Source organism: Hippocampus comes, unplaced genomic scaffold (genome assembly GCF_001891065.2).
Source record: "Hippocampus comes isolate QL1 unplaced genomic scaffold, H_comes_QL1_v1.1 scaffold20, whole genome shotgun sequence".
Classification (NCBI taxonomy): Eukaryota; Metazoa; Chordata; class Actinopteri; order Syngnathiformes; family Syngnathidae; genus Hippocampus; species Hippocampus comes.
Window position 1 is genome coordinate 16088 of NW_017805462.1, and position 16859 is coordinate 32946.

General features: G+C 43.7%; 1 protein-coding gene and 2 long non-coding RNA genes across 6 annotated transcripts in view; 1 reads left to right on the forward strand and 2 right to left on the reverse strand.

Moving 5' to 3' along the window:
- The window catches only part of LOC109518820 (uncharacterized), a 22016-nt gene extending 16087 nt beyond the window's left edge, over positions 1–5929 (reverse strand). Inside the window, exons 1-2 of the long non-coding RNA XR_002168821.1 lie at positions 4902–5929; positions 3101–3411 (exon numbers count right to left, since the gene is read on the reverse strand). This is a non-coding gene — a long non-coding RNA (uncharacterized LOC109518820). The remainder of the gene's footprint in view (positions 1–3100; positions 3412–4901) is intronic.
- Positions 5930–6151: 222 nt separating this feature from the next.
- LOC109518821 (uncharacterized) lies at positions 6152–8743 on the forward strand. The gene is made up of 3 exons (XR_002168822.1): positions 6152–6596; positions 7921–8044; positions 8287–8743. It is a non-coding gene; the product is annotated as an uncharacterized LOC109518821 (long non-coding RNA).
- Positions 8744–10395: 1652 nt separating this feature from the next.
- st3gal3b (ST3 beta-galactoside alpha-2,3-sialyltransferase 3b) overlaps positions 10396–16859 on the reverse strand; it is a 47738-nt gene continuing 41274 nt past the window's right edge. For all 4 annotated transcript variants that reach the window (XM_019875048.1, XM_019875047.1, XM_019875045.1 and 1 more), the window contains 2 exons: positions 16445–16591; positions 10396–14924 (listed from right to left, as the gene is read on the reverse strand). In XM_019875048.1, coding sequence (XP_019730607.1) covers positions 14835–14924; positions 16445–16591 — 237 coding nt within the window. In that variant the 3' untranslated portion in view covers positions 10396–14834. The remainder of the gene's footprint in view (positions 14925–16444; positions 16592–16859) is intronic.

Here is a 16859-nt window from a genome sequence, read left to right on the forward strand (position 1 = left end):
CACCAACCAAAAAGGAATCTTGCGGAGGACCATTTAACTGTTCTGTCTGTCACTATACATCCGTGGCATAGATAGGTGACCAAAGATAGATTATTTCTCTTGAAGAATAATCATTTCCTGGCCACTGGAGTGAAATGGTCTCATTTCCCACCTTGCAGAGGCACTCGGCCCCACTGGTTAAGTACGGTAACAGACTATTTTGTACTCCATTACATGACATTACACGACAGCGCTCACCCGAGGTGTGACGCAACCGGCTCCAAGTCATCCGCCACCCTAATGAGGGCAAGCGGTAGAGCAAAGCGAATGTATTAAGAGTTATTTGAGTACCTGGCTGACAGGAAAGGTTGGCGAGTTTGCAAGAGACGTGGTAAACTCTCCGTGGCTCAAATGTGCGCTGCCGCTACAAATCTTACATGCAAAAACTGATGGAAATTCCGTCCCGTTTCCAGAGGGTACGCAAAGAAAATCCCCCCCCCCCCACCAGCGGACTATGTCAGGCACCTGTCTGCAGGAATATATCACGTCTTGGTCAAAAGCGCATGTAATAATATTTAATAAGGTGCTCCAATAATTGATCTTGACTTCCCTTTCGGTCTGTTTCCGAAAGGTTCACCAGTCGTGGCTGATTATGCAACCTGAGAGGTTGGCTTCTGAAATTCGAATGTTTTTTTTTTTTGTCGGTGCGGGAATAGAAAAAAAAGTCTGCTGAAGTGAAAAGAAGCTGGTCCGGCTGTTTTGTGCTGGGATTGAAACGGTCAACAATGGTGGTTAGCAGTTATTGTGAGGTAGTTGTGAGGGTCCGAAATTAGACTCTTTGCTCTATGGCCTTCCTGCAAACTAAATTCTGATATTGCTTCCATTAATTTGTATTCATTTATTTCCATCCGGCGATTCATTCTTTTCATTTTGAAACATTTCTCTTGGCTGCCTTGCTTGAGGTACGCGAATGTGGACGTAACCTTTTTTTTTTTTTCATCCAATAAGATTTCAGCCTCTTTGTGTTGCCATGTGAATCTAATCTGCCCCTGTGCAACCAATCCGGTTTTAAATTTGCCAATCATCTGCATCGTTCTATCATCTGATTCGTTGATCAGAGCAAAACGGTTCCACGAGCAGGTCTGTTGATAATCGGCGCCTCTGGTGAATATGATTCTTTCCCATTTTTAAAAAAAATATATTTTGGTGACATTATTAGAAAAATATTGATTTTGAACTGCTCCAGTGATGTACGTGGCGGAGTTGTATGCTGGCATATTGTGAATGAGATGTCTCCACCATACCTAAATACATTTACAAGGTGCTTTCGGTTAAACGAGTCGTACTGATGCTTTGTCATTTTGTCGTTTTAATCGCAAGCCTCCAATGGGCCCAATGAGCAAAACAACACTTAGTAGCAACAATGTCTCGTCAAGCCTCACAGCAGTTAAAACAAAGCAGACGACACAACACCCAGAAGCGCGCCGGCTGGCTGGAGCTGACCCTCAGCGGGGCCGGCGACCCCCTCCGCCCCCCCTTCTCGTGACCTTTGACCGCAGGAAGTGAAAGCTGTGGCAGCGTGACGGCCGGCTGTGACAAGTCTGAGCGAGTCGTCACTCTCGCGTCGGGTCTGCTTCTCAAAATGGGGTCCAGTTGATTTTATGGACCCCCTGCCTCCAGAAAAGTAATTTCCAATAAATGATGACACCATCAGTGCAGAGGTTATCAAAAGTCTACACACCCCTGTTCAAATGCCCGGTTATTGTTGGGGGGGGGGAGTCAGACCAAGATACATTTCAAATGTTTTTTTTGCCATCATTAAGGTGACCTTGCTGAGATCAAACTAAACAACAGAAATGTGGTTGCACAAGTGCGCACACCCTCTTCTACCGGGGGATGTGGCTGTTCTCAATCAACCAATCACATTCCAACACATGTTAAATGGGAGTCGGCGCACACCTGCCACCATTTCAAGTGCCTTTGATTGATCCCACCGAATAAATTTCAGCTGTTCTAGTATACATGTGTGTAAACGATGTTAGGTTTGATTGGTGTTGCGATTATAAGATGCGCTGCTGCTTCCCTAAGGATGTTTCACCACATGTTTTTACACAACGCGGCAGCCGGAGGCATGTCGCATATCTCAAGACACGGCACAGTGGAGGAGGACATCAAGTGGAAGGCAAGCGCGGACGCCCTCACGCCGAGCCTCATCTCTGCTCCTCAGGCGTGACACATTGCCTGCACATGAGCGTGAGTCAGTGGGTCACTGAGTCAGTCGTCGATTCAACTGAGTCAGCCAGGTGCCTTTTCTTTCTTTATTCCGAGGAGGCCAAATCCTGACAAATGACACAGAAAACACAAACAGCGACATTCCGCGCAAGGACACAGAGGTGTGGGAGAGAGAGCGAACGGGTTGGGTGGGGAAATCACATCCCTTGAGATTTGAAATAAAAAGAAAGGGGACATGTTGGGCTCGCAGCCCGGCAGCTCAGAAAGCCGACGCGATCAAAACAGTTTCGTGTGAGAATGAAGCCACACTTCAGTGAATTCTGCTCTGTCAAAACACATCACGATTAAGTCACTAAAAGTGCGCCTGATCCCCGCGCCGGTCTCGGACAGTGTTTGAGGTACTAATAGCACAGTGTGAGAATCACTGGTGTATCAAAAAGCAGCACGATCCGTTTGAAAGAGAAGCGACAGGAGTGCTTGTGATTAGATAGATGTCAGCTTTCAGCCAATAAACAAGCCCCCCGGAATACATCCTGACAGCCTCCGTTCCTCTTAAACCGTCCAAACTTCACAAAGAATTTCAGCATCCTCCCACTCTTTCTTCACCTTTCAGACAGACTTTCAAATAAACCCTAAATTCAGTCCCGTAAATGTTGACTCCAGGTTACATCGACCCACCCTGCGCCGAGCGAACCAGCTGGCAGGTGAAAGCAACACAGTATGAAAAAGCCATCCAACATGAGCCTGTGTTGTCACAGCAAACACACGGTGACAAATGACAGCTCTCAGCAGCGGCGAGAAAACAGAAAAACAGCTCCTGATTATCAGGAAGCCTGTCCGAGAATCACTGTGGCAACATGCTGACACAAATGTAACACTTTTGCCTTACCGGGTGACATGCGGGGGCGCGCGCGCGGCGGGTCGGGAAGGGCGTGCGCTGCCGCGGGGGTCATCGATGGACTTCTCCATCCACGGCACCGTGTCATGTTTTCGCGCCTGGTCGTCACAGCGTGCAGGAGCTCCGAACTGACTGTCTTCTCCTTAGCAAAAGTGTGGACTCCATCTGCGTGCAGGGGACGGCTGGAGGCACCTCCTCCTCCTCCTCCTTCTCGTCCTCCCACCCCAGGACCGCTTTCAGAGGCCGGTCTCCTGCCTTGGCCTCCCCCCCGCCACTCAAAGCCTTGCGCAATCTCGCCCCCCCTGGACAAGAGCAGAGAAGGTGTAAACAGCCAAATGAGAACTTGAAATGTATTGACGCATCGGCGCTTGTTTGGAGTTGAGTGTGACCGAGAACAACTGATTTGTGTGATTAGGAGTCTGTGGCATACATGCGCATGATATATGTGCAGTGTGTAGGTGTCAATTCAAGAATTTTGTTTGGGAGACTCTTAAGACTTTTTTTTTTTGCACTTTACAGTGAGTTTAAAACAAAGGGAAGTGAACCTCTAATATGTAGATCATTCTTTAAAACGTTTTTTTTTTTTTTTATAAACAGTACCCAGACAATTTTTGTGTGTGGTTGTGCCCCAAAATGCCAGAGAGCACTGAGCTCTCGTGGAAGACAGAAGCAAATCAAAAGAAAAAGAAGGAAAGGCAAGAAGAAGCAAAGAAGGTCCCCAACTAATCTCCATTAGAGTTATTATTCCGACAAAGCAGATAAAATAAATGCCGGAGTATTTTTGTGGGCTCAGTTTGTATGGATTACTGCTCCTTGTGTGTTAAACTGGTAGCTCTTTGAAGGTTTGTGATATCATTTTATTGGTTAGCATTCACCTAGCACACTTATATGATTTTGTTTGAACATTTTTGGTCTTTAAATATACAATGTTGAATTCTAGTGTCTTGTGTTGTGTCAGGTTTATGCTGGACTTCAACTGGGCATAACAAATAAACCGCTTGAAGGAAGCATGCAACTGATTAAGCGTTTTCATTTCCTCAAAGTGATGTTATATGATAGTCTTCCATTTCTTGACAGCCAGAGCAGTGTGTCTTTTTCCAATCAAGTGTTTTATAATGAGTTTGAATGCATTGAACGCATGTGGGGTCGGTAAAATTACATAAAAAAAAAATGTTCATAGGCTATTCACCTCTCACGTGTTAGCGTCTGGGATGTATCCCCGTGATAAATGGGGGTTCACCGAACAGTTCAAAAGTCTTGCAAGATCATTAAGCTTTGTTGTTTTTAGGAATAATGATACATGAACATTCCAGCATTTTCTGTCATTCTTTTAGAATATAGCCAGAAACGCCAGAACATTAATTACACCACATTATTATTTGTCACATACGTTCAGAGTTTAATCACTTTTTGACAGGCCATATCATATATTTTGATTTATTCACCGCCTTAAACTAAAAGTGATACGTGGGAAAGATACAGTATCTTAGTTATTTCAAGAATTCTGCACTATAAGTTAGAGACCAGATGGAAGAAAAATAAACTTAACGACACAGCGCAGCTTGCAGGGTGAAGCCTATATTCATTCTAATTGCTGTTTGTTAGCGTTGACGGAAATAAAGCCACAACGTGGAGGACTCAAACACACACACACACACACACACATACACTCAGACATGTACTAAATATTTGTCCTCAATTTGCTTCTGGTGCTGCCTCTGTGCTGACTCACATCCAACAAGCATGTTTGATGTGATGAAGCCAGTTTTTCTCCTTCACGGCTTTCACTAACCTGTTCAGTCCTGCCTCCAAGTCAGCGTGGACGGGGAAAGTCTCATAACATAGGCGAAACTTTCAGTCTTCGTCTTTAATGAGGCCGCTCTTCAAAGTCAATGTTGGAAACTGGAAACAAAAAAAAAAAAGCTTGCAAAAAAGTGAAAAATCCCGTGCGTAATTCTTTTACGCACTTCACCAATCCGGCCGCCAGATGACTTTAAACCGGGATTTAAAAAGGCTTCTTCCAGGTAAGTAAGTATCCGATGCTGAGTGTCTTGTGCTGCTCCGTGAGAATGTCGCGCACGCTGTGAAGCAAACACCAGCGAAGTGTTCCTCCAATGGCCCGCGGTGCAGCGGGCTGTGCGTAAAAAAAAAAAAAAAAAAAAAAAAAAAACGCCGCTCCGCTCCGCTCCGCCTGTCAGAGTGAAAATGGAGCCCGCCGGTCGCTCTTCAAACTGTTGCGACTTCCTCTCACTCGCATAGCTCAAGTGTCTTGTGGTTCCTCAGGGGGGGGGAGGCAGGCTGGGATGGGATTGTCACTGAAGATCAGCGTGGGGCGCGTTGGTTCAACAACCCCCCCCCCCCCCGGAGTTCGCCAGATTCACCTGCGAGGACATAAAGTGGACGGGTTACAGCAGCTCGAGACCTCAGTGAGGACTTACCTGATTCAAGCCACCTTTCAATGCAGTCATCCTCAACCGGTGCCGTGTGTGTTCTCCAATTTCATCTAATTGAGACCAAAAAAAAAAAAGACGATACATATAACGTAAGCAGTTAATCTAACAGCGGTCTTTCTCAAGTCAGGGGCGTGGTTTGATAGCGGTGTAGGGGGGGGGGGCCTTTGGAGAATGCTGTTCCACTCGATGGCAAAAGTTACATCACACTAGTCAAAAGCAAATTTTAATCAAGAGATGCTTCATGTGCCCCTAAACGTATTTTGGACACTGATATCAAAAATGTTTTTACTGTATTACTGTCATATCAGATTTCTGAGAGACAGGTATGTTCACTTTTTGCGTTATCTGACCCATAAAAGTTTACGCAATACAGATTTTTCCATAATTTGTAACTGTGAGTTTCAGAGAAAAATAAACTTGTTGGTGAACCTAATTCTGAATTAATAAATATTACTGAATATATTACTATATTGCATATTATAATATGAAACCTGATATACTAGGGAAATTAATCTGTTCCAAATCACTGAAACCCCCCCCCCCAAAAAAAACCGTAGAAAAGCTGACTTGAATCTCTGATTTAAAAAAAATATATATTGTTGACACCCGTTGACAAAAAAATTTCAGGGGGCACCAAAATCAGCCCTTCATTCCCAGCCATTCATTGTGCTTTGCACGCCACTGCCAATGACACAAATGAGCACAAATGAAAAATAAAGTGAATAAAACGATATTATCAATTCAGGAACTCAACCGGCAAATTTCATGGAACATTTTTTTTTTTTAATTTGATTTGTAAATGCAGGCATCTGCCAGTCCGCCTTGCCAGCCCATCACTGCTCTCCACCTTCCACACAACGACGAGGCACTCCCTGCATGGCAAACACTGCAGGCCCGCCTGCGCACAAAGGCTGGGTAAACACTTCTCCACCGAGGGCCCACTCACCTCGCAAAAGGCAGAGACAAAGGCAGGGAGGATCCCCGTTTTGCGCCTCTATTAATAGTGGCCGTGACAACAACGAGCACAGCTTCAAGTGGGTGACATGCAGGAATGTACAGTCAGATAATACGATGGGCTCCGAAGCAATTGGAGCGGGTGAAAGCCATTGATGTTTTGTTTGGGAGATAAAACGCACTCGGGAGATCACACTACACAGACAGGACACTATGTCACTACACTTGGTGCACATAACACAATCACATGTATAATAATAATAAAATAAAAAAAACAGATTTGAGCAGTGGTTCGCATCACCTCAAAAAAAAATTGGCTATCCAAGTAGCACAATCATGACCAACGTTAAAGTACAGCTGGCATAAAAAGTTGATATTATATTATAGTAAACTGCCATCACAATATGCACAGTGTGAACATCAACATCAGAAAATGAAAAAGACGAAGAATGATAATTTAAACCAAAAAAATAAAAAAAATGAAAAATAAAAATCTGATATGATGATTTCATGATGAAGAATGAGAAATTAAACCCCCCAAAAATATCAACATGAATGTTTGAAAACAGTTTAAAGATTAAATGCAACTGTATTGTACTTTAAAGTTAAATACAAGTGAACTGTATTGAACAAACGTATCGTGCTGAATCATTCTTGATTTAGCCGGGAATAGACCGCTGATGAGTATTTTCCACAAAAAACAAAACAAAAAAACGCATTGGCTATGACCTCAATAAATGGACCTTAAACTGGATATCAAGAATAACGAATACATGCTGAAAAGTTTTGCGGCGAGCCATTTGAGCATTTATGTCAGTGAGGCAAATCTGTGCACTGCTTGACAAATGTGTGCTACTAATACTCGGTGTGACATTATAAAATTTAAACTGGGCAAAATTAGATTCACTAGTTGGACAAATAGTGTTAGCATGTGTCATAGTTGTCTTACAGTAGCACAACTAAAGTCATAAAATTCTAATAGTTGACACATTGGTAGTACTAGTAGGGCACAAATGTTAACTACGACGTAGTTTGACCTCATACTGTTGTAGTGGGGGAAGAAAATGTTACTAGCACGACATACTCGTTCTTCTAGTGCATGCTAGTTGTTCAACTAGCGTGCTAATTTGTCTGACCGCTGAGTACAAAGAGTGAGCTAGCCAATGAACCTGAAGCTGGATAGCAAGGATCTTAGCTAGCATGAGTCCGAAAATGTTACTAGTTAATCTCTAGCGCATCACTAGTAGTACTAATAGCGCACAGACATCCCTTAGTGCACAGTCTTGCCTCACTACTGCCTTCCATGACTTCCTGAACACTTGTTAGAGAATGTTACTGCGGAGGAAAACTATGCTACTACGACACACATGCTGATGATCAATAAAATGTTTTGTTGAATTCAAGGCCCACGGACAGCCCAGCGGTTGAGGACGCTATCGGCTACAGCGCAAGGCGGAAAAAAAATAAAAGAAGGCTCAAAGGAATGGCGCAGCAGTCCAGTTGCTGCCGAGGCCACGACATGTAACAAGTGAGTCAACATCATCCATCACTGTGAGCGATGAACTTGTTAAGGTGTTGTTTGAGGCTTTGGAGCGTGACAATGTTTGTACAGTCGCCTCATACAAGCACAACACACACACACGCACACACACGCACACGTCACAAACCTTATATAGAATCCTTGGAAGAATGCAAAACCCTTGCACAACTTTGTACAAATCGAGGATCTCAGGCCACTTGTGGGATGTGGATTTGTTTCGATTTCCATAGCGGGAGCAGGTCCTGATACTTCCGACTCTTCCTGGAAAGATGCTGCAAAATTCAGCCACATACGCCACCCCACCGACCCCCCTGCTAGAACTGCCACTGCCCAGTACCCCTTTGCAGCTAATCTTCATGGAAGTTTTTCCGTGGGAACTTTTGTCCATTCATCCAGAAGAATTTTTTTAAGGTCAGACGTGGCCGATGTTGGACCAGATAAGCTCACAATCTGGGGTTTTGATGGCAATGAAGTCAGCACTCTGGAGTCTTCCACATCAAATTCCTCCAGCCATGCCTTAATGGATCCTAGGAGAAGAGGACTTTTCGCAAATTTAAGAGAATAACTGCCTTGGTCATTGCAAAAATATTCTTCACAATATGTTCTATACAGCACTATTAGTCTTGACAAAGCATTGTGATAAATATTGTGTGTGTGGAATATAAGTTACGCAGTAAAATCCACCTGTTTTTGACCACCTCAGGGGGCGGCCATTTTGCCACTTGCTGTCAACTGGAAATGACATCACAGCTCCTCACAAAGGTCCTGTGATGTCATCTTCAGCCGATAGCAAGTGGCAAAATGGTCGCCTCATCTGCCCCCCCCCCAAAAAAAAAAAATTACTTTTCAGTTCAGCCAAAGATGTTATTAACTACGAGACGTTGCGCCTCTGAAGCAACAGTTATATGACAATAAAATGACTTTCTGTCACTGCCGTTTTTATGTAAAAAAACAAAATATTGTGCTTTTTTTTATGTGTGTACGTGTGTGTACTTTGTGTGAAACACTGAAGACCACCAAACATGAAGTAGGGAAAGCTGATTTTTCTTCTTTTTTTTTTCATCTCGCCATTCCACCTCTTCGGTTTCAGGCCTGGGGGTCACGGCCTCTTTCTCCCAAGTCGTCTGAGAGGAGGCAAGGCGGGGAACCTGTCGCACAAAATTGAAGGCCCGCCATTTGAAGAGGTGCAGGCTCGTTCGTACGTCCGTCCGTATGCTGGAGTAACAGTTGGCCGGCCGGCCGCTTCCTGGAGATCCCAGGTGGCAAATATCCTCCCGCTGCAGCCGCCTCTCGATCCCACCCAGTGGAGCTGGGAAAGCTGTTAAGGAACAAGAGCTTTGAGGCGTGACTTTTTTTTTTGGGGGGGTCCGTCACCCTATTCACAGCAAAATGGCTTGGTCCAGCGCAGCGGTGGGAAGATTATTGTGCAAAGGTGGATTTTCCAGGTGTTTTTTACCATTATCGCTCGTGTATTTTAATTTTCAACGGCCTTTTCCTTTCATGCCCTCCGCTTGAAAACATATCCATCCTTTCTTCCCCTTACTTTGTCAAAATAGGCTCTTGACACTTCTCAATGGTGCAGCCAACTTAGAGCTGGACAGGCCATTCACTCCCAGAGACACTCTGGTTTGTTTAAGACATCGACGTGAATGTGTGCGTGTGTGTACAAACGACAGTTTGCCACCTTGTCGGACACAAGGATGGGATCACAGAGGAATGAGTAGGCATAGGTACATTTTTTTTTTCTTTTGTGCAACAATGATTAAAATTTTACTGCATGTTATTTGTTGCGTTTATCATGGTGGCTATAGTCTGTCATGGTGATTCCTACGCACCTTGTTCTGGGACTTCAAACGTCAATGAAATAAAGATTTATTATATTTCTGTTTCTAAAAAGACTCTCATTATGTTTGATCTTTTGAACGTATTTAACAGGAGTAATTTGGCATGCCTGTTTTGACTTGCATTGTTTTCATTGTGGAGACTACCGGGACAAGTAATAGTAACTATGCTCTTCCAGCAGTTATCTAAATTAGCTAACCTGAATTTTAAAGAACAACCCCATTTTAACGTTAAGCATTTACAATGTTATCAAGCCCTGGAATATTGTTTGCATTATTGACGTGGCTCTTTTTTCCTTCCTAAAAAACGGTTAGGGTATTTGTTCCTTATTGTTGATCAGAAACGTTTGGTCCCCTGGCAGACGATGCCGCGCTTGCATCGACCAAAGATAAATTGGAAACACAAATAGTCTTGTTGGAGCCATTCATTCTCTCAGTGCATCCTAGAGCGGGCGGTGGGTGTATCTTGACAAATTCCAGAATCAGTCACAAACTATGTCCATTACAAACCTTTTTATTGGGCTGCAGAAAGCAATTTACACTTGGATTTAAACAGACAGTAACACACCTTCATTTTGATCACTTGCCATTGATGATGCTGAAGAAAAAAAAAAAAAAAAAGTCAAAATAATCAACATGTTTGATTGAATACATTCGACTTCATCAAGGAGATTTGGGCCCCAGTCCACCTGAATAACAACTGCATGGGGGGAGCGGGGAGGGGTTTTGTGTGTGTGTGTGTGTGTGTGTGTGTGTGTGTGTGTGTGTGTGTGTGTGGGGGGGCGGGGGGTGGGCTTATGGGGAAAGTGCAGCACTTCAACAGAAAATCTGTTTAACGTCAAAGGGACTGCCAGATCAAGCCTGATGTATAACGATGCCAAAGTGGCACAGCGTCAACATGGAACGCTGCAGATGCCTGAATTGACAAAACACTTCCTGCTGGTGCATTCAAGGACACCAGTCGAAACACTCGGAGGTGTTCTTTGAAAGTCAAATTGACAAGGCGAAATGTGTCATACTTGGGACTGGCCATTGTTTACTCCCCCCGCGTGCATGGAGCGCATTTGCCAAAACTCCTCTCTTTCAAACTTCTCTGTCGCCAACTTAAATTAAAACGTACACATATTTTCAATTTAACGGGGACATATTGAAAATGGATCTTTTAAGTGTTTGTGTGAAAATAGTTGCCCACCAATTTAGCGGGAAATTAAACATCCAAGTACATCTTGCATTTCTTCATTTCTACAAATGCGCCTCTGGGTGTTCAGTTGGGAGTTTTGAAAAGTAGTGCGGCGAAGTGTTGCCTGCGCTGAATGAAAATACGGTCGATTATCTTGCTGCAACTCCTCCAGCTCCATATACGGTTGTCATGGTAACAAAACCTGTACTTGTCATTTGCCCGTCAATAGGAGCTGAGATCATTGCAGTTAGACAAAATGTACTCTCCATTGGGATTTTTGACATGTTATTGTACCTGGCTACTCTAAATTTTGCAAAAAGGATAATACGTCCCCTTTAAAGTGAAATGCATCCAAAATGAGCACATCTGATTGAATGGAAAAATCAACCAAGTGAATAAAAGTGACTATCAGTACCCAACAGAAGCAAACACACTACTCACAAAAAGTTATATTTCGGGGAGAACCTAAAATGTACTAGAACCTTCCAAATGTGGACTTAACTTGACCCCTTAACTTTCGAAAGCAGATCCAACATTTTTTTTTCAGGGCTGAATGGCAAAATTCACAACATTTCCAAGGGCACTCGGATGCCTTTCTGTGACTCTTCCAGTGTTGTCACCAGCGCCACTCCACCTTTGAGAAGAATCCGTTTGATGTGTATGACCTCAGAGTGTCACAAAGTGTCAACAGAGACCAGGGGAGTCACAGAAAGGCATCCAAGTGGCCCTTTTTCTGAGCACTGTATGTTGAATTTTACAGCAGCAGCAAGTGGAAAGTGACGATGCAGATTGTAGCCCACGGCTTCAAAAACAAACAAAAAAAAAAAAGACAACCAGTGTCTTCAAGCGTTCCTTAACTGGATCTAAAGATGCATGCGTACACACACACACCAGACACACAACAAAGTGGACCCAAATCTCCCAAATGACGTACAGCTGACGGCTCAGAGCGGATCAACGGAGCTTCACCTCATTACAGTTTCCAGGAGATGAAACGTAAGGCAGTGTGAGCGCCCGGTACGGTTCGCAAACCGCGATCCTTTCTGAGTAGCATGGGATCTGAGCACAGGTGCCTTTACAGTAAGAATGCACTTCCAGCGGACGAGCAGATACAGAGGAGAGGTGGGGGGAAAAAAAAACCACCTGAGAGTGAAAGAGAAATCACGAAGCTTTCAAACGCACGTGGTTAACAAAACGGATGATGTCATTGGCATGTTGGCAAGCAAACAGATACTTGGACAGTCCTGCCTTGAGATTGTTGATTGCGTTATATCGATATAGTACACGTTAGCAATATGAAAATAGCCAAAGAGTGATTTGAAAAGACGACGCAACAGAAACAAAAACAAACAAACAAACAAAAATCATTCTCGGACAACAAATCTGGCCGCAATCGCCGAAGAAGCAAACACGGTCAAGGCAAACAGATTTCAGGTTTCCTCGGAACGCGACAAGAAAAGAAAGCAGGCCCGCCTGTGATCCAAACGCTGGGTCTCAGTAACTAAATAAATAATGAAAACAATATACATCTATTTCTCGACAAATCGGAACGCGTCACCAATTTCTGAAGCGCGGCGAGAGCTGCTGCAACGGGTAGGATGGAAAACGATTCACCCGACCGGACGAGGCAACGCGGGCAGGACTGGCCCGTTGCACTCGCTTACTAAAACGCACACACGAGAGATGGAACCGATCGAGGGTTCTCACCTGACAGGGATGACGAGCTGAAGAAAAGTGATTGGTCTTGCAAAAGAAAAAAAAAATGGCCTCTCCTTCGTTTCACTCAAGAGCGAGTGATTCCCAACCACTCGGTCGTGGGAAATGAGCCAATTTCAAAAATGATGATCTATTTACGACAAATTATGTATCTTGGTACGTCTATCTACGCCAGTGACGTATAGTGACAGGTGGAACAGTAGGATGCTCTTCCACTAGATGGCAGAAGGTCCAATTAACGTGTAGATCCAACTGTTGTCTTTCACACAACAGAAAGTTTTCACAAGGACTTGATGTGAGTAAATCAAAGGACGATTCTATTGATATGTTCTTTTTGTGTGGCATTTTTGTTTGGTGGTGTGCCATGAAAAGTTAATTAGAGTTAACTTTCATGGCACATCGTTAATTAACTTTTAAAAATGATTTGGGTGAGAACGACGGTGACATTGTGATGTCAAGGCATAAATAAAAAGGTGAATTGATTTCAGCCTGTATTGACTTAGAAATTGATTCAGGTGAGAACTACGGTGGCCATTTTTTTTTTTGCATGGTGTGCAGTATTTTTTTTCTTTTATGTAAACAACGTAGCACGGTGAGATGTTTTATTTTTTTTAGGTAAATAGTGTGGCAGTCAAAATTAAATCAATTTCAGTCTGTATCAACTTGGGAACTGACATAGATGAAACTACGGTGGCTTTAAGTGGCCAAAATTATATATTTATATTTGGTGGTGTGAGTCCCCCCCATGTAACAGCGTAGTAGCCAAAATTATGTATATTTCAGCTCGTATAAACAAGAAAAACGATGATTGTGAGAACTAGAGTGACCTTATAAGATACAAAAACAGGTTTGGTTTTGATGGTGGACCATGAGATTTTTTTTTTTTGGGGTGTAACAGCAGAAAAGCCAGAATTAAATGGATTTCCCCTGTATCAACTAGGTGACAATTACGGTGGCCTTAAATGGAATAGCACCACAAGGGGAAAAAAAAAAAAGATTTCAGGCTATTTCGATTTGGAAATCGATTTTTGGTGTTCACTACAGAGGCCTTCAATGATCTAAAAGTTTTTTTTTTTAAGCTTATGGAGCGGTACATGGGCGATGGGACAAAAAAAAAATGTGGTTATCAAAATAAAATGATTTTTAGCCTCACGAAATACTTATGGTGCCCTTAAATGGTTTTAAAAGGACATTTTTTAAATTTGGTAGTGAACTGCGAGACTTTTCTTGATGTGCTTTGGCGCAACAAAGGTTGGGAAACCCCGCATTCGAGACTCAAGATGAAGAAAACTTTGGTAAAACAAGGATTGAAGTACACTTAAAAAGAATATGCTTGCACACTGGGTTTGTTAAATCAACCTTAAATCTTCACCACCTCAAGATGTCAAATAAAGATGACTTCTGTTGAGAATTGAAGGGGCCTTAGAGGATCCATGGCCACGTGAGTGCAAATTGTTCCAAGCGCTTCTCCTACTCCCGACATAACTGCTCGTGTGAAAAATGGACAGAAGCGAAACGGCGAAGACAGAAAGGAGAAGGTGAGGATGCTGCTGCAGCAGCTCGTTAAAAAGTAAAAATCTTTTGCTATGTACACCGAGGAAAGTGAATACATTCAGGCAGCAAAAAAAAAAGGAGAGGAGTGCCACCTCTCCCCCGTTCGAGGTACATTTGGCACTGCTAATACTTGGCCCGTCCCTGCACCATCTCCGCTTTTGTCCCGCCTTCTGCATGTCGTGTCATTGGTGTGATCCCGGAGATGATATTGGTAAAAACGCTCAAGTGTCAAACGGGAAGTGAGCGGATTGAGTCGTCCTCCCCTTCCGTGTTGCCCCGTGTTGCTTCAATCGGTCGGAGTCTTTGGTTCAGAAGGCACGCGTGTGTGCATGTCACCACTTAACTTATTTTTGAAGGTCGTCTCCATTGATATGGAACCCACCCCCAGAATGTGGAGGCCACTTGGGACACCGGAGGAGTTCGTTTGCTCTTTCCCTGGCTTCCTGCGCAGGAGGTCCAAAGGGAAGGAGAACAGAAGCCAATGTGCTCAGATACCGTTGGTGAGGTCGGTGATCACGTTGGCCTTCACTAACTTGCGCAGGAACTCTTTCTCCTTGGATATGTTGTGCGTCCACGACTGAGGGAATCAGAAAAAAAAAGTGTTTTAAATTGCAGCCCTATTTGAGTTTGCTACCGCCATTTTGTGTTCGTATGTCAAACTTACTTTTTGTTTGCAAGTCAAAGGACAGGGGGAGGGGCAAGCAATATCAATCAAGATACAACTGTAAAAGTACGCCCCTTTGTGTGAATAAAATAATTTAGATGAAACTAAAAACACCAAAAAAAAATTGTCACAGGATTTAGGCATAGTTTGTCAAATGACCAGTGGTCGTGAAACACATGCGGCCCTGATGGGAAGCAGACTTTGTCTTTATCAACTTCATTATCTGGGCTCAGAAGACCAAACGAGCGCAGGAAAACAGCAGCAGAGTCAAGTGCGCCACACGGCCAACAAATGAATGGCTGATGATGACAGCGTTGATGAAGATGATAATAAACGCAAACAGCCCACTGAGAGTTTAGGGGAAGGTTATCATCAAACGGCGCTCATGGTTTACGCACGTCAACGCTTGGCTCGCGCTGCCTTTCAGCGTAAACGCCGAGGACGAGCATAAAAGGTGATTCAGAGTGGCCATACGGTGAGCGATGGCCAAGGGAATTCCATATGGAAAATTTGGACAAATTCAACATCTTTATTTAGACATTTTTTATTCATTTTTTGACTACCCCCGCCCAAAGAGGAGAAATTATACTCAACTGACACATAAACTAATTAACTCACAACTGTAATAAATCAAGCACCAAAAAATGGGAGGAAAAAAAATAAAAGAATGTAAAGTAATATTGTGTGCCTTTAAGGGGCGTGGCCTAGCCATGAAAGTATCTCGAATCAGATTTGGCCGGTTTTATTTCAATGTGAGCACCCCGGGCGTGAGTTGTGGCCTACAGCAGCGCCTGATGAATGTTTTTATTTTGAATTTGAGTGGTAGTTCCGTTCAATAAAAAGTCATGACTTTCACACTGGCTGTGGGGCAGGGGAAAAAAAAGACTTGAGCCCTGGTCGGGACAGTTTGGCCGTATTTGGAATTGCCGACGTAGCAATCTACAAATTAAGTATGCACAGACAGTTTTTGCAGCTGGTTTGGATGAGAATTTGTGCATCCTTTACAACAGGCTTAAGGTGGAACTTAGTTATAATCTTGATGGTGAATTACAGTCCCACCGGGACCACGTCAAGGTATTCCGTATTACACGCTGAGCAGGGAGCCTTCAACGTGTCACTGTATGTCATGTATTTGTTAGTCCAAAACTAACTGCTAAGTGCAGTGTGAAAAGGGCTGAACCCTCATTTTGGCTCAAACAAAGACCAAAAAAAAAAAAAAGGGCCTTCTAACTTTGAAAACGTCAAAGTATCGTCGTATTTAGTATGCATAAGCATTTGAACCATGTGAAAATGTACGCTATTTTCTAATCATTAAAACCAATGTGAAGATCAGATTTTCTCTCATCCACCGATGTAACTCCCATTGACAGATTGCTACTCCGTTTATGGAAATGGCACCTTTTGGCCATTCCTTCCATCCAGACAACACTCACCTCTTTGATAGCAGACATCTTGACGGCCTCATAATAGTGGAGGGGTGCGTGGGGCGCGTTCATATCATAGCCGAAGCCGGCCACCGCTACCTCATCACAGTTATGCAGCGCCATCGTGATGGCAACCGTGCCTAAAGTTGGAATGTTCTGTCGCCAAAGACACAGACAAGTTCTGGATCAGTCCTCGTTTCCAATTTTCCTCCCTAACCGTGCAGCCCAATTCCTTATCCCCTTCCTTACTTCTGCCTTCCGCCATGACTTACCAAACTCTGATGACTCGTTCTTTAACTATTACCTTGAAGACGTGATACCCCGTTGTGTCTATGACATTGTGATCTACAGGCCTGAACTGTGCCCCCTTATCGCCCCGGGCTGCCCCAGATCGAGGCGGTGTGGGTGGGGGAGGGGTTGAGAG